The sequence below is a fragment of the Adiantum capillus-veneris genome, chromosome 17 (genome assembly GCF_014529385.1).
Source record: "Adiantum capillus-veneris isolate H3 chromosome 17, ASM1452938v2, whole genome shotgun sequence".
In the NCBI taxonomy this organism is placed as follows: Eukaryota; Viridiplantae; Streptophyta; class Polypodiopsida; order Polypodiales; family Pteridaceae; genus Adiantum; species Adiantum capillus-veneris.
In genome coordinates this window covers 85,896,185-85,921,766 of record NC_140947.1, presented here as the reverse complement: position 1 = coordinate 85,921,766, position 25,582 = coordinate 85,896,185, and the positions used below count along the sequence as shown (strand labels likewise).

At 44.6% G+C, this 25,582-nt stretch overlaps 1 protein-coding gene across 1 annotated transcript in view; it reads left to right on the top strand.

Annotated features, from left to right (window-relative positions):
* Nucleotides 1–1,215: 1,215 nt before the first annotated feature.
* Nucleotides 1,216–25,582, top strand: part of LOC147437627 (binding protein) — a 70,398-nt gene continuing 46,031 nt past the window's right edge. Inside the window, exons 1-3 of the mRNA XM_086487134.1 lie at nucleotides 1,216–1,350; nucleotides 1,424–1,569; nucleotides 1,756–1,955. Of these exons, the coding sequence (XP_086343260.1) occupies nucleotides 1,318–1,350; nucleotides 1,424–1,569; nucleotides 1,756–1,955 (379 nt within the window). The 5' untranslated portion in view covers nucleotides 1,216–1,317. The remainder of the gene's footprint in view (nucleotides 1,351–1,423; nucleotides 1,570–1,755; nucleotides 1,956–25,582) is intronic.

Below are 25,582 nucleotides of genomic sequence, written 5' to 3'. Positions count from 1 at the left end.
GTGAAGTGGTCGAGTGATCTCTCTTGTTTGCCTTTTGCACATGAAGGGAAAAAATGAAGAGACTTCTGAAGTTTGCGCAAGCCGGTAGCAAGATATTGTAGAGTAGATGCAATGAGACATGACCAAAGTGAAAGTGCCAAAATATCATTTGTGAAAATTTCTTTGGATTTGGGAGAAATTAATTGATGCAAAGGGGACTCTTGCATCTACAAACTAGAAGAGAAAGACAATATACAATACAAACCACATTCCTAATGAGCATAAGCCACAATAGAGAGATTTCTTCCATCAAACACTTCAGTCATTTCATCGTCCAAGTAGACCTTTAAAAGTTTCCTAAGAGATGGAGAAGAGTTTCATTGAAAGCTTAGAGACATGCGTCACGTCATGCAAAACAACAGTTTCAAGCAATATGTTTTTTTTAAACTCCAACTAGAGGCAAGGTAGAATCATCACCAACGTGAACCGATGAAGAGATAGTTCGATAGTTCTTTATGTTGTGAGAAGTGAAGACATATGAGAGGATGCTCAATCCATTCACTTTTGGCCACAAGTGCAAGCTCTTGTGGAGTGGGTGGCGCAATCATCACACAAGAGGACAGAGGCATAAAAGATGGAGAGGTACAAACAATGTATACGATCATCAACCATAAACTCTTTGTTATAGTATGAGATTTATCCTCAACCAACAATTAATTTTGTGAAAACTACCTATTCGATTGGGTCTACCCATCTATAGACATAGTTTTGGATACTAGACTTCCACTTTCGACACTCAACTCACCCATGCCTTTTGTTTCTAATTTCTACCACACTATTTTACATATACAATTTGCGTTTCTTCATTAATTTCTGTCATGGATTCATTCAAACAAATTTTCAGACATCACCCTAACAATTGTCAAACATAGCCTAGTGAAAACAATCTTGAAATTCAACAAATACAAAGTTTTAAGTTTACCGCTACCCATGAACATTCTTTGTCTAACCAACCTTCATAAAGGTTTCTTAATTGTTAACCATGAAGTTGACAAAATCCTCCCCTTTTTCAAGCCGCTAAATTATTTTGCTAACTGCGAAGAGCTAACCACAATAACGTGTTCAGTGCCAATTGCGGGAACCTCTCGCTAACTGTTAGTTCAAGCTCGAAAAAAAACTTACATACAAACTCATCATCAAAAAATGTCATCATGCTTCTTTTGAGAGAAACAAGAGAAAGTTTTCAGTTGAGAAAACAACTCACATAAGTCATTTTGCCATACTTAATAGAGTGAATTACACAGTGGAGTTGCATCACTGAATTCCACGGAGAGCGCCATGTCGTCCCGCAAGCGCAGACGGAATGTGCAGGTTTGTGTTCTCTTTGCAAGTGTTCGTTTGCAGGAAGGTGTGCCTTCAACGCGCTCCTTTCTGCTTTTTTCAGAAGACGGCAAAACCTGCAGCTCCTCTGCTTCCCCCAGACGTGGGCGATGATGAGATTGACATATCAGACGAGGACTTGAGTTTCGTAGCCAGGCATAGACAATATGCTGGGTTTCTCTCTGGCCTTGACACTTCCTCCATTACTAAGTATCTCTCCTCCTCCTTTCAAATGTGCATTCAACAGTATTTGTCTGTGTCTTTTTGAGCCTTTATTCCGGTGATTTCTACATAGTGAGCATATCTGGGAAATCATCTCCCATCATACAACCGCGTTGTTGCAGTCACAACATTAGTTATGATTGCAAATATTGTGTCATTTATTCCTGCTGACAGGCAAGTTCTGGGTATCAAATCAAGCAAGAAGGAGGAGGATAATTTGGAATCTTACTATGAGAAAAGAGCGAAGCTTGTGCAGAAGGGCAGGGAGGATGATACTAATCTGGTGGATCCTGCTGATGTCTTACCTATCAAGACGTTGTCAGGAGAACTCCAATATGCCAATGCCAAGTCAAAGTCTGAGCTGGAGAAGGAAGGTATTTCTTTTCTCCTTTCTACTTAAGGTGTCTGGCGTTTGTGCTTTACACAAAGCATCAATAAATTACTGCTGCAAAATATTTAAAATGATTTTGCATATATATTGTTTATTTAAGGAGTATCTTTGTTAATGTAACTTGTCCAATGGATTTCTTCTTTAAGAGTACAGTCTGACCTAGGTCTGTTACTTGGTATGCTTTGGTTCAGTGGCTTGACACGTCAGCAATTTGTGACACATACCATGTAGTCAAAAAATCTGCGAGACAAACAATTCAGCCAAATGTCGGGTTTAACTATCTTCTTTACTGGAATAAAGTGAGCCTGTTTGTTGAATCTGTCGACGACTGTCCAAATGCCATCATGCCCACTTTGAGTCTTGGGAAGATAAAAAATGAAGTCCATTGCTATACTTTTCCACAGTCGGCTAGGTATAGGTAAAGGTTGGACCTGGTCCTTATGCCTATCAAACTTGACCTTTTGGCATACTAAACAACTTCGAATAAACTCGTCCACATCCTTTTTGAGCCTCTGCAAGTAAAAATACTGCTCCACACCTTCCAAAGTGGTGTCTATGTAGTGATGGCCCGAAAAAGATGGACAGTGGCACTCTGTTAAAGCAAAGCCTGTCTAATACACAACATAGTCTTCTGAATCAAGTAGCCTTCCTTAAGAGAATAGCCTGCAACTGTCTCCTCAATGTGCAACTTTATCCAACTTATCAGGGTCAATCGCGAGTAATAATGACCCAAATAAGAAGCTCTTTCTTGAAGAATTCGCATTTAGAGGCTTTGGCATAAAGCTTCTCAGCTCTTAGTACTTGAGAATAGCGCATATATGCGCAAGATGTTCGGATAAACTTCGGTCGTAAATCAAGATGTCATCGAGAAATACAACAACGAAGTTGCCAAGAAACGGTCTCAACGGATTACTCATCACTTTCTGAATCGTAGGAAGAGCATTGGTCAAAACAAACGGTTAGACCAAAAATTCATTGTGACCATAGCGCGCATGGAAACCCATTTTAGGAACATCTTTTAGTTTGTTGTATATGATGATAGCCCGATCGTCGTAGGTCTATCTTCGTAAAGTATAACGCTCCATGGAGTCGATCCATCAGATCATCCATACCCGGAGTGGATACTTATTCTTGACAATAAGCTTATTCAATCCCTTGTAATCTATGGCAAAACGCATTGTTATCCTTCTTTTGAGAAAGCAATACATGCACTCCCCACGGAGTTTACTTGGCTGAACAAACTCCCTGTCGAGATAATCCTTTAGCTGTCGTTGAATCTCATCCTCTTCGGTTTTACTAAACCAATAGGGTTGCTTCGAAAAAGGCTGATTACTAGCCGCCACTTCAATGGCATGATCCACTCCTCTCAAAGGCGGTAAGCCAGGAGGTAGATCATCAAGGAAAACATCTTTGAAATCAGTCACGATTTCTTGGATAAGGGTGGACTCATCAGAATCCCGAAGTTCAACATAAGAACATGAAACATTTTTACAAATTTTAGTGACAGAAGTACCAGCAATAATGAATCAAACCATACAAATGGTATACACTGATAGAAGTCCACATTAGAAGACTTTGTACATTCCCAAAGCAGTGACAATTAGTGTTGCAAGCCATTATTTACAAAAATCTGATTACAAAGCGAACACACGTGAGGCATGTCCTGTTTAACAAAAACAAGAGAGTGATGTACATAGTCTACATACAATATATCTTGTCTATCAAAAAACCATGGAATCCTTAAGATAACACTTGCTCTGTCTAGACTCATGATGTGAAAATCCTTGTTTTTTTGGGTAATCAACCAACTCAACTGCCAAACTTGGAACATCATGACCATTAATCTTTCTAGGGAAATGAAGATGATCGTGCTTATCAAACACTTGGGTGCTAAAAGTACATTTAGTGTAGGCACTATGCGCTAAATCAACTTGAATAACATGAGAGTTGAGTGTGCACGTGTGCGGAAGTGTGAGAGAGGAGAGAGACAGACACCACCAAAACGCTGATGTAGGGAAGAGGGGTCGATCTGCCCCCCATGACTACCAGAGCACGAGAGCCAATATACAATAACCAGATGATGGAAGTGGATACCCCCCTGGCCCCATAAATAGGTGCCCAAGGAGAGGTAGGGCAATGCCAGATAAAATCCCCCACGACCCAACAAGAAAAGAAATATATATGAGGGCGCCCGGACAAGGTGGGCGACCGGCCCAGAAGTGGGCGGTCCGACCAGGTACAACCTAGACTATGGGTGGCGAGCTCGGAGAATGACTGGAAGCCTGCCGATGCATGAGCCCGTAACCGATTGTGGCCAAGTGGCTAAGCTGTGTAAAACTCTAGGATGCCAGACGTAGCAATCTGCGTCGTAAACGTCCTCCGAAAGAAGGAAAGTCAGACTGAGCAGTTTGCACTGTAGAAGCTACTTTAAGTTGTAGCAGTCACCGAGAGACCACATGGACCACCACCGGATGGTGTCCTGTCAGTAGGTAGGGTAATCCAAGATGAGGGGAAAGCCAGACTCAACAATTGTATGCTGTGAAGGGCCTCAGAGAAGAGGTGTGGTCAGACCAAGCTGTCTGCACCGTAATCATCTTGTATGAAGAAGGGAAGCCAGACTGAGCGGTTTGCGTTGTGAATAATCTCTGAGAAGAGGAAAGGCCAAACCAATTTGTCTGCGCCGTCTTGCCTATATCTCCTGCTCCAATCCTCGGGTGTCAACCAAAACAGAATCCGCGCAAACAACGCCACCAAACCGCCTGTCAGTGTGGCTCTCAATGTGGATGAGTTGGGAGTGGCCTACTGCCCAGGTCGGGGATAAGTCTGCTGTAAGTTACCTAGGACAACTCTGAAGGTAGCAATCCAAATGATCAGGAGTGTAGAAGAGCAACTACACTACCATCCAAGCCAATCTCCGAGTGACTCCAGATGTAGTCGCGGGATGCCTAATCTCCTGCATCTTGCGGGTAAACTCTCCAAGAGATTCCAAAGCACTGAAGTCCCACTCCAGTCTATAGATCCAAGCAATGAACCTGTCCAAGAAGAGATCCAAGATCCTCTCCCTAAGTCCATGTAGATACTCTTGTGTAAGCAAGTGATCTGACGTGTCGAGGTCAAGTGGTAAGTGTCTGTCCACCAAAGATGGTGGTGTCGCTCCGGGATTGTCAGAATCCCATATGCCATGAGCATGGCCATATCTCGCGTGAACTCCTCTGATGAATGCATAGGTGTGTCCAAAAACAAATCACAAGTCACCACCCCCTCTGGATGCGCAATTGTCGAATGATGGCTGGAGTGAATGGATCTCCCAAGGATCGTACGCCCGTAGAATCGGCGTAGATGATTAAGCCGATGTCGAAGATACTGTGTATTGCAGCGGTCACTGAGAGACCGCATGGACCACCACTAGATGGTGTCGTGGCAGGAGGTAACTTTATCCTCTGTGAAAAACACAAGCCAAGAGCCTGCTGTCCACCCAAAAACGCAGCTGCAAGGTGATGAAAACACTGTTGTCCAACGATTTATAGCGTGCTTGTATGCTTTCGGCAGAGTCTGGAGCGGTGCAGAGGGTGTGGGGAGGGTTTATCTCTGCGTGGTATGTTAGATTTACACCACTCTATTGTTTCACACAGGTCTAGGGCACTTCCTTGTACGGCTAGTTTCTCCGGGTTGGCCACCCATAGCATAGGTTGTACCTTGTCCAGACTCCGGCCGCCTGAGTTTGGGGCCGGCCGCCCACTTGAGTTGGACGCCCACCCTGAGCACTCATATATGTGGGGCCAGGGGGGTACACATTTCATTATCATTTGATGTATCGAGGGTCTCTTGCTTTGGTAGTCTGGGGGGCTGATCGCCCTCTCTTCCCCTTCACCTAGCGTCTCTCTCTCTCTCTCTCTCTCTCTCTCTCTCTCTCTCTCTCTCTCTCTCTCTCTCTCTCTCTCCCGCGCACATGCGCACTCACATGGTATCAGTCCTCAGTTGAGTCCAAGGCGCATAGCCACATCAAGTTCTCCTCCCAAGGGATCACATCAGCCAGCGTTTTTGGAAAGCTTGATCTGCTAGCGTTTTTGCATCAGCCAGGCCAGCCATGGAGTTTGGAGCACTTTTGTTGCGGAGAACTTAGTTTCCACATGTAACAAACTGCTGACGTGTCGACCTACTGAAGAACGGAGCTACCGGTCGAGGGGCCTAAACCCTAAGAAGAACAAGTAACAGAACAAGTGTCACAAAGTGATGACGTGGTTGCCCGAGAGCAGAAACCCCAACCCTAATTTCTGCTAGAAACCCTAACTGCTGAAACCCTAATTCTGGAAACCCTAACCCTAAAACCTGCAAACCCTAATTTCTGCCAGAAACCCTAACTGCTGAAAACCTAATTCTGGAAACCCTAACCCTAAAACCTGCAAACCCTAATTCTGTTACCAAAAACCCTAAAACTGCAGAAACCCTACCCCTAACCCTAAGGGCAGATTTTCGTGTTTTGCGCTGGTTGATGACGTGGCAAGCTCTACGGATTTCTGTGATTTACGGTGGCAGTTTTTGGCTTTGCTTTTGGACCAGAAGCTTTTGAGTTTTAAAAGCTTTTTACTGTAACTGCTTTTTAGGCCAAGGCCCTTTAACAAGGGCCTTTAAATATGATGCTAGGGCTCATTCTCTGGCATGCTTCTTGGAGAAGGTGCAGAGTCTGGAGTATCGGCTTGTACTTTGATGATGCAATATAAAGAAATACCGAAAGGGGCGCCAAGGTTTGGGGCCAATACTCTCTGGGGTGGAATTCCGCCACTCCGTGTCACGTGTCGTCTCTCTCTTTTAGTTCAGTTGTTATTGAAGTGCTAAAAGTTTGTTCAGTTTGTTCTTTTCTATTGGCACGTGGTGCCCGCCTCGTGACAGTGGTATGAGGGCATCAGTCGTGTGCTTTTCTCAAAGCATACCGGTACTGCAAAAGAGCAGACAAAGCTTTTTGAATTTTATTTGAGGTATCTTCGCCCTCCAACCCGGACTCACTAGAACCCAAACTCAATAGCCACTCCCACCCTTACTTCATCGCGCATCGGGCGCGCTCCCGTCTTCACCGCAGTGTCTTACAGTGCATAAGCCAATTAAGATCACTTGCAAGAGAAGGATCCATATTTGTTTCAAGTCACTGTCTTACAGTGTCTTACAGGCGCGCTCCCGTCTTCACCGCATTGTCTTACAGTGCATAAGACAATTAAGATCACTTGCAAGAGAAGGATCCATATTTGTTTCAAGTCACTGTTTTCTCTCTCAGAAGCAGTGCCATGCAGATGTTGATGTATACAGCTACCAAGCAGCATACTCCAAGTACTTTGCAAGCTTTCAAGAAAATTTTTGCTTAAAGTTATATGGTTTCTGACATCTTCCTTCAGAGTGCAACTTCTGGCAGAGTGGGGTATCCTGAAATGCTTGCCATGGAAACCCTAGCAAATTATAACTTGAAATTTCTTGACATCTTTCAGTAGATGTCTCTTCACGAGCAGATGACCTTGTGCGATTGCTATCTTGGGACTACCATCGCCGCCAACGAAAACACTGTCTGTCCAAGAGCTGATGGACCATGCTGTGCTCGGCTACAACCTTACGGAATGAACCTAACCCTAATTTTTGGTGTAGGTTCCAAGATGGAAAGTCGGTCGACTTTTTGAGCTCGACTGATGTCGAGATTGCTTTTTTTAAGTTTCAAATCTGTTTGAGAACTTGTTTGGTGATCCTGTTTGGAATTTGTTTGAAATGGATGCTATCTGTTTTGAACCTGTTTTGGTGCCGATTTGAATTGTTTGACTGTGGTTTGATACTGGTGTCAATGATTGGTGATTTTACTCCCGGGTGGAGAAGTGAGAAATGATGTTTGAGAATGCTTGTTCATACTCATGGCCTGGACCCTTGTGGTTATTTGCGGGGGGAGTATTGAATGATTGAAAAGTGTTGTTTTTACTCATGGCCCGGACCCTTGTGGTTATTTGCGGGGGGAGTATTGAATGATTGAAAAGTGTTGTATTTACTCATGGCCCGGACCCTTGTGGTTATTTGCGGGGGGAGTATTGAATGATTGAAAAGTGTTGTTTTTACTCATGGCCGGACCCTTGTGGTTATTTGCGGGGGGAGTATTGAATGATTGAAAAGTGTTGTTTTTACTCATGGCCCGGACCCTTGTGGTTATTTACAGGGGGAGTATTGTTGTTGTTACTCATGGCCCAGACCTGGATGGTTATGCGGGAGGAGTATTAAGAAGTCTGAGCAGGGGTTACTCTCAGCATCTCCAAACAACGTAGGCTGCGGTCTGGGGGGCGTTTGGTTGTAAAAGGCCTCTATATCTCATGGCCCGGACCTTTTTAGGTTACTTGCGGGAGGAGTGACGAGGGAGTAGTTGAACATCTCATGGCCCGGACCTGGATGGTTATTTGTGAAGGGAGTGTTCATCGACGGCTTTATGTTTCTATGTCTTGTAACATGTATATGTGAGCATTTGTGTTGCATTGTGATGTGCCAACTAATGAATATTCCTAATTGGATGAGATTGCCTGGGTATGTAATTTTAGTGCATCAAGACACCCGTGGAAGATCAGTACGGTCTGGGTGTGATGGCTAATTTTACTACGCCGGAATATCAAGAGTTCCGATCTGGACGAAAGGAGAAGCTAACTCCTTGATCAAAACAGCCGAAAGGAGAAGCTAACTCCTTGATCAAAAGAGCAGAAAGGAGAAGCTAACTCCTTAATAAAAAGAGCAAATTGATTGTTCCTCGGAATGTCCCTCGGAAATTTTTGAGCTAACTTGAGTTGTTTTGCAGATATGCTGTACTCGAGGACGATTACTCTCTTTCAAGAAGGGGAGATGTAACAAACTGCTGACGTGTTGACCTACTGAAGAACGGAGCTACCGGCCGAGGGGCCTAAACCCTAAGAAGAACAAGTAACAGAAGAAGTGTCACAAAGTGATGACGTTGTTGCCCGAGAGCAAAAACCCTAACCCTAATTTTTGCAAGAAACCCTAACTGTTGAAACCCTAATTTTGGAAACCCTAACCCTAAAACATGCAAACCCTAATTTTTGCCAAAAACCCTAATTGTTGAAACCCTAATTCTTGAAACCCTAACCCTAAAACTTGCAAACCCTAATTTTGCTGCCAAAAACCCAAAAATTGTAAAAACCCTAACCCTAACCTAAGGGCAGATTTCCGCGTTTTGCGCTGATTGATGACGTGGTAGGCTGTACGGATTTTCGTGATTTATGCTGGCAGCTTTTGGCTTTGCTTTTGGACCAGAAGCTTTTGAGTTTTACTGTAACTGCTTTTTAGGCCAAGGGCCTTTAAATATGAGGCTAGGGCTCATTCTTTGGCATGCTTCCTGGAGAAGGTGCAGAGTCTGGAGTACCAGCTTCTACTTTGATGATGCAATATAAAGAAATATCGAAAGGGGTGCCAAGGTTTGGGGCCAATACTCTCTGGAGTGGAATTCCGCCACTCCGTGTCATGTGTCGTCTCTCTCTTTTAGTTCAGTTGTTATTGAAGTACTAAAAGTCTGTTCAGTCTGATCTTTTCTATTGGCACGTGGTGCCCGCCTTGTGACACCACCTGTGTTTTTGCATTCACACAGGGTGATCACCTCCTGGCTGCCTAGCGCTACCCTTTTGGGCACCATCCATCGCCGGAAAATTCCTCCCTCCATCATCGTTTTTGCAACCCATCTGCGATTTTGGTGTAAAACCTTGCGTTTTTAGCAGAGGGGGGCAGCGTCAGCATCAGCCCACTCAGATCTTTACCCCACCGGCTCGGCATCCGGTGCCTTGCCAACGAGATTCCTCTTCAGATCATCAGAATTCAGCCATTAACCCCTGCTGTTTTCTCTGTTTTCAGCCCACCAGTGGTTGTGACATTGATTCCCCACCCTCCCTACACCCTTTGCACCGCTCCGGACACTGCCGAGAGCATGCGAGCATACTGAAAATCGCTGGACAGCAGCGTTTTCGTCACCTCACAGTTGCGTTTTTGGGTGGACAGTAGCCTCTTGGCTTGTGTTTTCATAGAGGATGAAGTTACCTCCTGCCAGGACACAATCTGATGGTGGTCCGTGTGGTCTCTCAGTGACTGTTGCAGTACACGGTATCTTCGACATCGGCTTGATCATCTACGGGCGTACGATCCTTGGGAGATCCATTCATTCGAGCCATCATTTGGCGGTTGCGCACTCCAGAGGGGGTGGTGACTTGTGGTTTGCTATGGACACACCTATGCACTCATAAGAGGAGTTCACACGAGGTATGGCCATGCTCATGGCATATGGGATTCCAACATTCCTGGAGAAGACACCACCATCTTTGGTGGATAGACACTTACCACTTGACCTCGACATATCAGATTACTTGCTTACACAGGAGCATCTACATGAACTTAGGGAAAGGATCTTAGATCTCTTCTTGGACAAGTTCATTGCTTGGATCTATAGATTGGAGTGGGACTTCAATGCTTTGGACTCTCTTTGAGAGTTTACCGACGAGATGCGGGAGATCAGGCATCATTACACAACTACATCAGGAGTCACCCGGAGATTGGCTTGGATGGTAGTGCAGTTGCTCTACTACACTCCTGATCATTTGGATTGCTACCTTCAGAGTTGCTTACACTCACCCTCGGTAACCTTACAGCTGACTTATCCCTCGACCTGGGTAGTAGGTCACTCCCAACTCATTCACATTGAGAGCCACACCGAGATGCGGTTTGGTCGTGTTGTTGGTGCGGATTCGTTTTTGGTTGACATCGAAGGATTGGAGGCAGGAGATACATGCAAGACGACGCAGACAGATTGGTCTGGCCTTTCCCCTTCTCAGAGGATCTTCACAGCGCAGACTGTTAAGAGTCTGGCTTTTCCCTCATCTTGGATTACCCTACCTACTGACAGGACACCATCTGGTGGTGGTCTGTGCGATCTCTCGGTGACTGCTGCAGCTTACGGTAGCTTCTACGGTGCAGACTGTTAAGTCTCGCTTTCCTTGTTTCGGAGGGAGTTTACGACGCGGATTGCTATATCTGGCCTTCCAAAAGTTTTACACAGCATAGCCACCTGGCCACCTTGGGTTACAGATTCATTCAAGTCATTCTCATGATGGTTTCTGGGCTTCCCCATTTTCTCCAGACAGTTTGACTATAGACACCACAGATCCTATTGGGCAGGACACTTGCAGGTCTATTGGCACTCCTTTTACGACAAGGAGTTGTTTTCACACTCAGTTCGGGACCTTCACGCAATAACTTCACACTGCATTAGCGGAGTACAACAGTCTACTACACTACTCATGACGACACTTTACCATCTCGATCTCTCAGAGATCAAGACACCCCATACTGCTGCTACACTCATGGAATATCCTTCAGTGGACATGGCAACAGACATTTGCATCATTTGCCTGACATCTTCGGCTTCATGCGGTTTGTTCAGCATCAGTTGCTGAGAGGGGGTGTTAGTATGTGGAATTGGAGGCGTTCTAGATCGGAGTCGAGGTGTCCACCGGATCATGCGCCAGTTCTTGTCTCTTTTGCATCTTCCGCTGTCACAAATTGATGACGTGTCAAGCCACTGAAGAACGGAGCCATTGGCCGAGGGGCCTAGACCCTAACGAAGAAGCAGACTGTACGGAATCTTGTGTTTCACGCTGACTGTTGACGTGGCAGACTGTACGGAATCCTGCGTTTTATGCTGGCTGCTGACGTTGCAGACTGTAGTGATTTCCGTGATTTGCGCTGACAGCTGCTGATGTGGCGCTGTACAGATTTTCGTTATTTGCGCTGGCAGCTTTTGGACAAGATGCTAAACATTGTGAATTCTCCAAGTATCGGGCAGCTTCGGTCTAAAGGAGACATCATTTTTCTTTTCGGTTATCTGGAAAGGCCCATAGTATCTTATGCTAAGCTTTGGAAAAAGCCTCTCCTTTTCCTTTGTCTTTCTCAGGCGTGCCTTCTCAAATGTAAGAGCACCCAATCGTTCTCCTTAAATTTCAAATCGCGACGATATCAATTTGCTGCCTTTTTCTGTCTTTCTTGAGATTTCTGTAAAGCCTTCCGGACCTTGGCAAAAGCAGTGTCCAAGTCCCTCGTGTACTGGTCGGCTTCAAAAATCTTATCCTTCGTGCTTAGGAAGGGTGGAACCTTCGGAGCACCTTAGGGCAAATACTTTTCCCATTGAGTCTTCTAATCCGAAATGTAAGACCTCAATAACTCCAGTACGACTGAATTTGCAATGTCAGATTGCCCATCTGTCTGCGGGTGGAAAGACGACGAAAAGTGCAACTGCGTGCCAATGTTTTTCCAAATAGCCTTTCAAAACAAACTCGTGAATCGGGGATCTTTGTCAGAAACAATTGTCTCAGGCATGCCATGTAATTTGAATATCTGGGCAATGAACAGTCTCGCTAAGTGATCCGGCTTGACTGTTTCCTTCACTGGAATGAAATGAGCTTGCTTGCTAAATCTGTCAATAACAGTTCAGATACCATCGTGCCCACTCTGTGTCTTTGAGAGATCAAAAATGAAATCCATAGCAATACTTTCCTAGGGGCCCGTGGGAATGGGTAAAGGTTGTAACAATCCCTGTGCTTTTATGCCTATCAAACTTGACCTTCTGGCATACCAAGCAACTGCGTACAAAATCGTCCACGTCCTTGAGTCTCGGCCAAAAGAAGTATCTCTCCACACCTTTTAAGGTGGTATCAATGCCGCGGTGACCCATAAATGGTGGACAGTGGCATTCGGTTAGAACCTTTTCCCTCAACGATTGTATAACGCACAACATCATTTTCTTCATCAAGTAGCCATCCCGAATGGAATATCCCGCTACTACCTCCCCATTCTGTATTCGAGCGAATACATCTGCAAAATCTGGATCTGTGGCATACTGATCGACCATATCCTCGAAGCTTCTATGATGTATCGCGAAAATAGACAGAACCAACGGCTTCCGGGACAAAGCACCTGTCACCAAGTTCTTCTGTCCCTGCACATGGACAATTTGGAAGTGAAACCGTGACAAGATGTTTGCCCATCGCATCTGCTTTTCCGATAGCTGCTTCAATGACAAGAAGTAGCGTAAACTCTGGTGATATGTGAAGACCGTAAAATCGGCTCCCAGTAGGTAATGTCGCCACTGAGCAAGAGCATGGATAACCGCCAAAAGCTCTTTCTCATATATTTGTGCTGTCAATTCCGGCCTTGAAAACAATCGGCTCTCATAGGCAATGACGTGGCCTTCTAGCATTAAGACCGCACCCAGACTACGACCACAAGCATCACCAATATACTTCGAATGACTTCTGCAAATCCGGCCAAGTCTAAACTGGTCTCGTAGTCAATTTCTCTTTCAATGTCTGAAAGGCAGTCACCTATGTGGGTCCCCACGAGAAAGGGTCTTCTTTCTGTGTCAACAAATGCAAAGGGGAAGCAACCTCAGCAAACTTTCAATGAACCGCCGATAGTAAGAACATAAGCCCAAGAAGCTTCCAACTTCATGGACATTCTTCAAATCGGGCCAATCACGTATAGTCTCAATCTTGGCCGGTTCCATATGCACTCCTGCTGTTGAGACGATGTGTCCCAAAAAGTGTATCCCTGGTAGGAAAAATTCACTCTTCTTTGCATTAATCACCAACTTGATCTCGCAATGCCTGAAAGACCTGTAGCAGATGCTCTCTATGTTCTGCCTCATCCTTGGAGAAGACAATAATGTCATCAAAGAAAGTGCCAACAAAAGATCTGTACTCTCTGAAAATCTGTCCATCATTTGGTTAAAGGTCATTGGAGCATTGATAAGGCCAAAAGGCATCACCAAAAATTTAAATAAACCGAAGGTCATCCGAAAAGCTGTCTTGTAGTGTAAGGTGTAGCGGAATGAATGTTTGAACTTTGCTCAAGATGAGTGCTCCGAACTGTGCTCAAGGTTCCTTTCACTTACGGAAGGGAGAGCCTTCTGTTCCTTCAGTGAGAGAGTGCAATGGACACAACAAAGTGGATGAACACTGTGAATGAAGGCGCATGAGACTGAGAGATAGAGAGAGAAGAGAAATACGACACCAAAACAGTTGTAAAAAACTCCTCCAAAGGCCCCACTCTCGTCGGCGAGAGTGGTCTACTATTGATTGCACAAACTGGTACAAACTGAATGCATGTGACTGATGCAAGTCTAGGTTAGATCGATGTTGACGATGGATATGACAGAACAGATTTAAGGGGCTGAAATCTGCTACTCTTTATTTGCTGTCCAAAAACGCTCAAGGCTGAAATCTGCTGCAAATCAAAATGCTGAATTGGGGCTGATTTCTGCCGATCTTTGTCGCTGAAAATCTGCTGCTATGAGGGCTGAAAACTGCAGGTCTTCAGGGCTGAAAACTGCAGGTCTTCAGGGCTGAAAACTGATGGCTTAGGGCTGAAAACTGCAGGTCTTCATTTGCTGAAAATCTCCATGCTCAAAGGCTCAAATCTGGAAACGCTAGGCTCTTGAAAAACGCCAGGGCTGAGGACTTCTTGGCGATGAGTGCTTGCTTCAAAAACGCTAGTTCTGGGATCTTGTGGCGATGTTGGTCTGGATCAAAAACGCTAGAATTTGGGGTTGATGGAAAACGCTAGGCTAGGGGAAATCTTGCTTGGAGGGGAAACCACCAAGGGGTTCTTGCTGAGAAGTTGCCTGTTGAGCAAGGTGCTCGTGCTGCCTCTTCTGCGAATTAGTGCTAGTCTAGGTTTGCTTATATACAAACTTACTCAATTTGCCCTACGTACTTTCCAACAAAAGTCACTTAAAAATAACAAGTGAAAAATGTCAAAAATAGGGAAAATAGGCTAAATGCATTGGAAAATTCTCCTGAAGGATTCTGATGGATTCTGATGGGAATGCTTATGATCACGTTGTGTGCAACCAGAGGATATGCATCTAATCTAAGTGACTGGGCATGCACGGTGTACGAGTAGACTCACAAAAGTGCCAGATCACTTATAAGCTAGACTGACTGGACTGACTGAACCCTTGTCGTGCTGTAGTTTGTCCACGGACACATAGGGTTGGATGTGTCACGTGACATTCCCTCCTTTTCAAAGTGAGGTACTGATACCGAATTGTATGGCGTCGAGGGAGATCGCCAATAGCATCCGGAATCCTGGAAGGGACTCTTCGTCGGCCCACTCTGATGTGTGGCTCGTGCGGTACTTGAACTTCATAAAGGTCTGCAACGCTTGCTTCTTTGGGCCGCACCGAAAGCGACTCAAAGTCTTTTGGGTTTCCTTCGATGCTTCAACTTCGTCGAGAGTCATGCTTCTTTCTTCTTCAAGAATCTCCATGGTTGAAAATTCCTGAAACCATTTTCAACACAAAACCATGAACATACCTATTCCATGTAAAGTGAGTGGAAAAAATCTTGTCTTCCTCAAAGACTGTGCATGCAATGTAGATGAACAAAGAGACGGATTGCCAACTCATTCATCCAAGACATGCAAACAATGAGATCGAATCTTTCATTTCTGATCTAAATCAATCTACTGTGGCAATTCACAACAGAAATGCCCATGCTTGGTGCTCATACTTTCATGTGCTCTTTCTACAACTGAGTCGTGCCAAGGAAGAGACATGAAATGTGACTTCCTTGAATGCATACTTTTCAGCTTTTCATGAACAATCCGCATACATTCGTGCTCATTCATGAGTGGAACGTGCTCAACGTACAATATGTCATGCCTAGGAAAAGGGATCACATAAAGACACTGACTAAAATACAGGAAACGATCACAAACGAAACACTCGAACAACGTGTGCTTACTAATCATTCGAACACATAATACTTCCTGTAAGGGTTCTTTGGACCTAGGCTCGAGAGCCAAGATAGATTCTTCCTGTTTGATCGGATCTTTCTGAGGGGGTTCTGCGGACCTCGACTCGAGAGCCAAGATCGATTCTTCGTGATTGATCGAATCTACAACGAGGTTAGCTTCGCTAGAAAAAGCATCAACTGAACCATCATCCTTGTGAACAATCACATCTTCTTCTTGCAACTCATCATGCTAGTGAGAAATCACATCTTGATCATGTGAATCATCATGCTTGTAAGAAATCACATCTTGATCATGCAAATCATCATGCTCATCATTATCATCCAAATCATCATGCTTATCATTGTCATTTAAATCATCATCATGCAAATCATTGTCATTCAAATCATGATGCTCATCATTATCATTCAATTCATCATACTTCTCATAACCATGCAAATCCCGTGTGTCATGCTTTGGAGAAGAAGAGACTGAGAGAGTCTCCTTCTCCTGAATCCGTCCAATCTTCGCCTGCACATTAGCAATGAGAGAGGGAGAATGAACAACTTGCTCTCCACGAATGACAATGGGAGAGTCACTTTTGGGATTGAAAGTGAATGTATTTTTGGCCCAATTAATGAGAGGGTTATGCTCATGAAACCATCGAATGGCCAAAATCATATCACATCCTGAGAGGGGAGAGACAAAAAATCTTCTACGGAAAGCAGCTTGTTGAATTGTAAACAACACACCAAGACACTCTTTCGTGATGAGAGAGTCCATACCTGGAGCGAAGCCAGAGACCTCGAGAGGAGATTTCTAACTAACCTCTAGGCGGGCTTTCTCAACAAGAGAGAGACTGATCACATCATGCATACTACCTGGGTCAAACAATATGACAAAACGTTGCCCCATCATATGACCATAACATTTAATGAGAGACTCATCAATGGGAGGGTCAGGAGAAATTTGGGGCACACTCGTGTTATCATTAATTGCATTGACAGAGGAAGTGGGTTCTGTGGATTCTTTAGATTCATTAGAGTCGAGCTTAAGACATGTTCTTTTTATGTGACCCTTAATGTGACAATGAAAACAACGACCTTCCTTAGAATAAGTGCTTTGCTCTTCCGACGTGATGTATCCTCCTAAAATTCCTTGTGCTACCTTTTCATATGGAGTAAGCTTAGGTTTAGCAATTGTGTTAGCCTTACTCTTAGGTTCATCGGAAGAATTCTTTTCCGAGAGACTGCTGGAAGATTGGTTAGAAGAGTTACCGTTCTTACCATTCTTTCCGTTCTTATTGTTCTGAGAAGTCTGAGAGGTACTTGTGGAAGCCTTATTCTCCTTAGGCTTTCCCTTGTTGTGCTTCATCTCTTGTGCGAGAGCAATCGCTACGGCCTTGTTGAGATCGATTGGGTCGAAGACTTCTACATCAAACTTGATATAGTCGTCTAACACAAAAAGGAATGCCTCTTTGCGTTCATCATCCGACTTGCGTAATTGGGTACCTAGCTACAAAACACGATTAGAGAAAGACATAACTGGCATACCATTTTGCTTGAGAGCGTGCCAATGGTCCTTCAATCGTGCGAGATATTGAGGTGGCATAAACCGCGCCTTGAGCTTGTCTTGGAAATCAGCCCAATTGAAGGAAAGGGGCGTGAATTCGTCGGCTTCCTCTAGGTGCGTGGCTAACTGTGCCTCTTGTCATGCGTGGTACCAATTGATGGCATCACGACAAGGTACATGGCTGCCGTCAAAACTTTGCTATTTCCTGTCTTCTTAGCTGTCGCAAAATAAACATTAAATTGATGCAACCAAGAATGAATAACCGTAGCATCCATCTTACCATCATACTTACTGAAAGTCAACTTCTCTGTGACTGGGTTGTTGGAATCCGCATCGTGGCTTGCGCCACTTGAGGAACTCCCATGATCTTTGGCTGGTTCGGACTTCGAGGCAAGTATTTGTCGAACCAATTCTTGAGTGCGGAGTTCTCTTTGAGCCTCCCGATCGGCCTCCAAGGCCGCTCTTTGAGCCTCCCGATCGGCCTCCCAGGCCGCTCGTCTTGCTTTAGCTTCCTCCTTTCTTTGTGCTTTTCTTTCTTTTCGTTTGTCGCGCTTGCGTTCCAAGGCAATGCGAGTCGCTTCTTGTTTAGCCATCATGTCCATCATCGTCTTGACCATCACCTCCATAGGATTTGGTACAATTTGTGGCATAGATGGTGAAGGGGGAGGGTCGGAAAAATCTCTTGGTGGGGAAAATTCTTCGTCGCCTCTCTCATGCTCATCACCTGTATGCGAAGTATCCATTCCACTTCGGGTGATGACCATGCACTATGATCTTTGGCTCTTAAGTTCACGAGGAACTTGGGTTCTTGAGGGTTTTCTTTCGCTTGCAATCTGTGTTTGAGAAGGATCTTCTCTTCACCCGAGTTCTTTATCTGTTGTCCAAAAACGCTCTAGGCTGAAATCTGCTGCAAATCAAAATGCTGAATTGGGGCTGATTTCTGCTGATCTTTGTCGCTTAAAATCTGATGCTATGAGGGCTGAAAACTGCAAGTCTTCATCTGCTGAAAATCGCCATGCTCAAAGGCTGCAAATCTGGAAACGCTAGGCTCCTGAAAAACGCCAGGGCTGAGGACCTCTTGGCGATGAGTGCTTGCTTCAAAAACGCTAGTTCTGGGATCTTCTGGCGATGTGGGTTTGGATCATGGGTTGATGGAAAACTCTAGGCTAGGGGAAATCTTGCTTCGAGAGAAACCACCAAGGGGTTCTTGCTTGAGAAGTTGCTTGCTGAGCTTGGGCTCCTGCTGCCTCTTCTGCCAATTAGTGCTAGTCTAGGTTTGCTAATATACAAACTTACTCAATTTGCCCTACCTACTTTCCAACAAAAGTTACTAAAAAATAATAAGTGAAAAATGTCAAAAATAGGTAAAATAGGCTATATGCACTGGAAAATTTCCCTTAAGGATTCTGATGGGAATGCTTATGATCATACTGTGTGCAACTAGAGCTAAGTGACTGGTCATGCACGGTCTGCGAACAGACTCACAAAAGTGCCAGAACACTTCTAAATTTAGACTAACTGGACTGATTGAACCCTTGTCGTGCTGTAGCTTTTGTCCACGGACACATAGGGTTGGATGTGTCACGTGACATGTAGACGTCTCTTGGCGCGATTCGGATCTGATGATATCCACTCTTCAAATCAATCCTGCTGAAACAAAAGGATCCCTGTTAGTCGGTCTAGAATATCATCGATCCTAGGAATTGAAAATCTATTCTTGATGGTGATTTTGTTGAGAGCTCTATAATCAATGCACGTTCTCCAAGATCCGTATTTCTTCAAAACCAACATCGGAGAGCAGTAAGGTGAAGTGCTCGGTTGGATAAGACCCTTTTCCAAGACGTCTTTCACTTGGTTCATAATCTCTTCATTTTGGGCTCGGCTCACACGGTTCGGTGGTGTGCTTCCAGGTATCAGATCAATGGTATGATCCTCAGGATGAGCTGATGGCAAATGGCCTGGCAGGTCCTCAGAAAAGCAATCGGCATGAGTGTAGAGAAAATCTTAGCGTTCTTTATCAAGTTTCATACATATTTGTCCTATGTTCATCATTCAACTCTTTCAAAAAGATCGAGTAAACAAATAGACTGGATTTCATTAATTTCAAAACGGCCGAAGCCGATACAATAGGGACAGATTCGCCCTTAAGTTTCACATCAAGTACAATGTATCGGCCCTTTTCAGTAGTCAATGTCGCTTTCTTCGGCCGATAATCGACCACGGTGTTGTTCTTATGGTACCAAGGGACTCCTAGGAGGACATCACAACCTTCCAAGGGCATTATGTAGAAGTCCTTGTGTCCCAAATACCCTTGACAATGCAACCGAAGTTTGCCAATGACAGGTGTAATGGCCACGTCCTTGCCGGGTGTTGCTAGAACTGCCTCTGCTTGTGGTCCCATCCGATCGGGTGGAATCTCGAGCCGCGCGGCCAATTCAGGTGAAATGAAGCTGGCCTTGGCTCCTCCATCAAAGAAAATTAGGGTTCTTGATCTTTCACTTAGCCCCAAGCTCGGCAAAGTTCTGTACTTTCATCAACCGTGCTTGGGTCAGTACCCATGCAATCTGGAACCAAGGCACTTCGCGGAGATGTGCCCATGTTCCCCGCATCCAAAACACTTCCCCTCTTTGATGTAGTTGGCTCTCTCCCGAAGAGTGAGCCGGGTTCGTGAATCCTTATTTTTCTTTTCTTGGGGGCTCTTCTTCTTTTTACTTTCATTATTAGAAGTCTGTTCGGTTCTTTGAGTCATGATCTCATGTGTGGGGTAAGTCAGGTTGCCTGAATGTATGGCAAAACCCCGTTTCGCATGACCCATCAAATCTTGAATAGAATCTGACTTTTGCTCTAAGCAGTGATCTCGGATCTCTGTAGGAAGTCCGCAACAAAACCGCTCAATCTGTTCTTTAAACGAGATCTTCTTAAATGAAGAAGTTGGTAGAAAAGAGCTCCAAAATCTCTCGCAATATGTAAAGTGTGAGCTTTGTCCTAAAGTGTGAGTCAAGGTGAGGAGAGTGGATTTATCCCACATGCTGTGGAGCAAGGCTGTGGAGCTACTTAAAGCTCATTTCATGAATGAATAAACAACAACTCTATTTTGCACTACATGCTTGTCTATGGTGAGTTTGTGCTAAGCTAAGTCAATACTCAAGATTGTGTTTATGAGTCCAAGCTAATTCTATCTTGGAACGTAATTCACTTGAGTGATAATCTTGCTTACACGCACACTCACGCATTGACACTATGTTTCTCTTTCATCCACCCTAGCTAGCACGATTCAATTCCTAACATTTGGTATCAGAGCCATGGTGTGCTAGCTAGGATTGTCATTATGCATTAGTGTGTGTTAATTATTAGCATCTCCATTAGATCAATTAGCATTTCATTATTGTTGTCACGGCCCATTAACATTTTCATAGTTAAGTTGCATATCTCACTAATTAAGCACTAATCTAGCTATGTGTGGGCATGTCCTTGGCACACCCAAGAGGCCACTACCCTCCATGGCTAGGTAGACTTGATTAGGGAGAGGATTAGCATCCTTTGAATTGCATTTTAGATTGCCTTTTTTGCGTCAATTTTTGCATCATTTGCCTCTTCAATTAAATTCATTAAACTCATTTTCCTTTTGCATTGCTCACCTCATCTCGAAGTGCTCGACGCAAGCTTTCCATAGAGCCTTCAAGCTTTGCAATCCGAGCTCAAAAACGTCTTAAACTTCATCCTCAATTTTGCCTATATTTAGGTGTGTGTGTGAGTTTGTGTGGGAGAAGCTCTGCAGAACCGAGTTAAAATATCCTATTTTTGGCCTATTACCCACGTGGAGCCCAATGGCCCCCTTGGCTTAGCTTGAGCACTACATTTAGTGTGGCTTTGGAAGGTCGTGGGTTCAACGAGGGCTTCATCAAATGAGCAAGGCCGGCGGATTTGAGGCATGCGATAAATTCCAACCTTTTTTGAAGGCGGGTCCGCCACCGGCCGGCTGCAAGGCCTAAAAAACCCGCTGCGTGCGTCCATCCGACGGTCCCTGGTGACTGCTCGCAGCAACCGGCCGACTGCCCGCGCATGCGCCCGCCTGACTGGCCTGACCCCACGCGCTCAACCCCTTTTAAGGGGATTTTCGGGTCCGCCCCTCTTGGGCCCCCCTTCCCACGCCTGCTGAGGTCCTGCTCCCGAGCCGCAAGAGCTCCAATCAAGCAAGCCATCCCGCGGCATTCCTCACATCTCTCGGCCCTTAACAGGCCTGCATTCCCACGCGCATACTGCCTCAAGCCTCCGAGAGCCTGACAAGAACCTACTCCCACGGAGTAGCACCTCCAAGAGATTTCAAAGCCTTCCTCAAGATCTTATCAGGCACTCCAAGGGCTACCAAGCTTACGGCATTACGGCAACAAATTTATTACCAAGCTTCAAGGAATTCTTTTGAGCATCAAAAGCAAAATCAAAGTGTCATTTCCCCTATCTGTGAAGAGGGGCTTCACTGACGATGAAGAGGAGCTTTACATTGAAGGGAAAATCCAAAGTACACATTGATCTTACAGCCAAGCACAACAATTTCTTGCAATGTATGTAATTGTATTTGTCTACATGGATGACATTATGTGCTTTTGTAGTGGGATAGACATTGGCATTGGAGAGTCTTCAAATTGCTAAAATCTCTCCATGTGTGAAGATTTTGTGACAAAGTGTATGAGAAACACCGCATGCTTGGGCTCTCGGGAGTATGACCAAGATGGAAGAGAAAGCATTAATTTTTCGCATAAACCTTTTCATAGGATATTTTAGCATATTGTTGCATGTCATTATGACGCATGGAATAAAGCCTGATTGCACAACAAAAGGGGGGACAGAAGCACTCGTTCGAGGGGAGGATACGAAGTCAAAGACCATGAAGCAGTTGAAAGCAACAATAGAAGCAACGAAGGCAAGAGACCTGACAAAGGATCAACTCACATAGTAGAAGACAAAAAGGATGAAGACGAGAGCAACGTTGTCTTTTATGAAGACCCATTTTGAAGATGCAGACTCTCTACTTGTAGGGGAGGACTTTTTCCTGTGTGGATTTCATCATCCTGTGTGGATATCACCATCCTTTGTGGATTTTTCTTGTGTGGATTTTATCATCCTGTGTGGATATCACCATCCTTTGTGGACTTTATTTTCCTGTGTGGATATCACCATCCTATGTGGATTTTGTTAGCCTGTGTGGATCATGCATCTTCAGTATCTTGTCATAGTCCAAACCTCAAGGGGAGGATTGTAAAGTGTGAGCCTTGTCCTAAAGTGTGAGTCAAGGAGAGGAGAGTGGATTTATCCCACATGCTGTGGAGCAAGGCTGTAGAGCTACTTAAAGCTCATTTCATGAATGAATAAACAACAACTCTATTTTGCACTACATGCTTGTCTATGGTGAGCTTGTGCTAAGCTAAGTCAATACTCAAGATTGTGTTTATGAGTCCAAGCTAATTCTATCTTGGAACCTAATTCACTTGAGTGATAATCTTGCTTATACACACACTCACGCATTGACACTATGTTTCTCTTTCATCCACCCTAGCTAGCACGATCCAATTCCTAACACAATATGCGCCCAAAGAATCTCTCTTGGTCATCCGAAGATGATTCCAAGCAGTTTACATATCTCGTTCATACTCTCGATTCAGCCAAGAAGAAATAAAAAGCCTTTTAAATTTCAGCCATTTAACTGGCGCTTTCTTGTTCAATAGAAGAGTGGACCACCATGTTCGAGCGTTTCCCTTGAAGAAAGAGGTAGCTCTCCGAATCTTGGAGTGCTCTCAGTAATGCCCTCCAGAGAAAGCTATATCAAACTACTGTATGAAGGCCAAAGCCTCCAAGCATCTCGGAATCCAGAAAAAGTGTCAAACTTAATTGACTGTCCACCTTTAAATTCTCGAACTTTCTTGCTTTTATCTTCGAGGAAGTCATATTGGTTGGCTTTATAGAAATGCTTCTTCTTTGCGTAAAATCTGTGATTGTTGGAGTCCAAACTATCTGAAGACGAGTTCTCTGTAGAATTGTCAGAAACTGGGCGAAACTTAGGCTTCTTTGCCTTTTTCTTGCCCTTTCTGAAGCTTTACTTTTTGCTTTGCTTTTTTCCTTTCCTATCTTCTTCGCTCGAGTCAGAAGAGCTAGAAGAACTGTTAGAAGAAGAAGAAGAAGAAGAAGAACTGGATACTCCTTCAAATCGCACTCGCTTCTATTGCTTTCTTGTCGAGGCAAAAGTAGATTGACGACCCAAATAACCCGAGAAGTAAGTTCCTTTCTTCTACCTTTTTTTCGTGCTTTTTGGCTTTGTTGTTCGCGCCAAAAAGCTGAGTAATCCGTGTATCAACCACCTCTTCCAATTCTTGCTCTATAAACATCCTTGGAGTAGGAGGTTTCTTGAGTGCCAGTTTGAGGGGTGAATCTGTGGCCTTCTGCCACTGAGTGTGCACCTCGTTGAACGATGTCTGAGTCAAAATTTGCAAAATTTTGGATCCTTCGCAATGTTGATCATCATCTTTGTTGCGTCGTCAACCAATTATCGACGTTCCATCTCTTCGATATCTGCCTGAGTAGGCCGAGGTGGGCCGCACTCTTCATGCGAATCTTCGTATTGATCTCCCGCACTCTGATACCACTGTAACAAACTTGGACACTCCAAGTCAAGATTCTACCGCGACACAACAAAGATTCACTTCAAAACAGTTCACAATTCACACTTGATTCGACATGGCCCGACGGAGTTCCGTGCCTAGAGATATTGGCCCCAAAGATTGGTGTCCCTTTTTTTGTATTAATTTGTGTTCAAAGTATAAGAGAGTGGGAGGGTTCTCACTCTCAGACTTCGCGTCGAGATGCTCTAAGGAGTGAGGGCCTTGTCCACTTATTTATAAGTTACAAGGGGTGCCCAAAAGCAAAGCCTCAAAAGCTGTAAGTGAAAAGCCTTAAAAAATAAAGCAACTTATTGCCAAAAGCTGCCAATTTTTTAGCTAGCGCAAAAAGCTGATTTTCGTACACTGTCAGCGTGAAAAGCGGAGATCCGTACGGCAGGTCACGTCATTACTGTCAACGTGAAATCCGGCAAAATTTCTGGGATTGTCTTATAGCTGCCACGTGTCTACTGTTGCGCAGTTTCGGGGTGTCCGGGTCTGTTGCCCCAGTGTATGAGTGTCTCGGGGCCATGCCACGTCACCCATTTGTGACAATCTGCGGGAGGAGTGATGAGGGGAGGAGTTGAACAGCTCATGGCCCGGACCTCGATGGTTATTTGTGGGGGAAGTGTTCATCGGCGGCTTTATGTTTCTATGTCTTGTCACATGCATATGTAAGCATTTGTGTTGCATTATGATGTGCCAACCACTGAATATTCCTAATTGGATGAGATTGCCTAGGTATGTAATTTTAGTGCATCAAGACACCCATGGTAGATCAGTGCGGTCTGGGTGTGATGGCTAATTTTACTATGCTTGAATATCAAGAGTTTTGATATGGACGAAAGGAGAAGCCAACTCCTCAACAAAAGAGCCGAAAGGAGAAGCCAACTCCTTAACAAAAAAAAAAGAGCAAACTGATTGTCCCTCGGAATTTTTTTTGAGCTAACTTGAGTTGTTTTGCAGATATGTCGTAATTGCGGACGATTACTTTCTTTCAAGAAGGGGGGATGTCACAAATTGCTGACGCGTCAAGCCACCGAAGAACGGAGCCATCGGCGCAGGGGCCTAAACCCTAAGTGAAGAAGCCGAAGCAGAAGCAGAAGCAGCAGACTGTACAGAATCCCGCACTTCTCGCTGACTGTTGACGAGGCAGACTGTACAGAATCCCGCATTTCATGCTGGTTGCTGACATGGCAGACTGTACGGATTTCCGTGACTTGCATTGATAGGTGTTGACGTGGCACTGTACGGATTTCCATAATTTGCGTTGACAGCTTTTGGACAAGATGCTTTTGTACCAATTGCTTTTGAGTTTAAGGCTTTTCATGTAAATTGCTTTTGGGTCTAGGGCCTTTAAATATGAGGCCATGGGCTCATTCTTGGGTCTGCTTCTAGATGAAGGTGCAGAGGATGGAGTATCGGCTTGTACTTTGATGATGCAATATAAAGAAATACCGAAAGGGGCGCCAAGGTTTGGGGCCAATACTCTCTGGGGTGGAATTCCGCCACTCCATGTCGCGTGTGCTCTCTCTATTTCAGTTTTAGTTGTTATTGAAGTGCTTAAAGTCTATTCAGTGTGTTCTTTTCT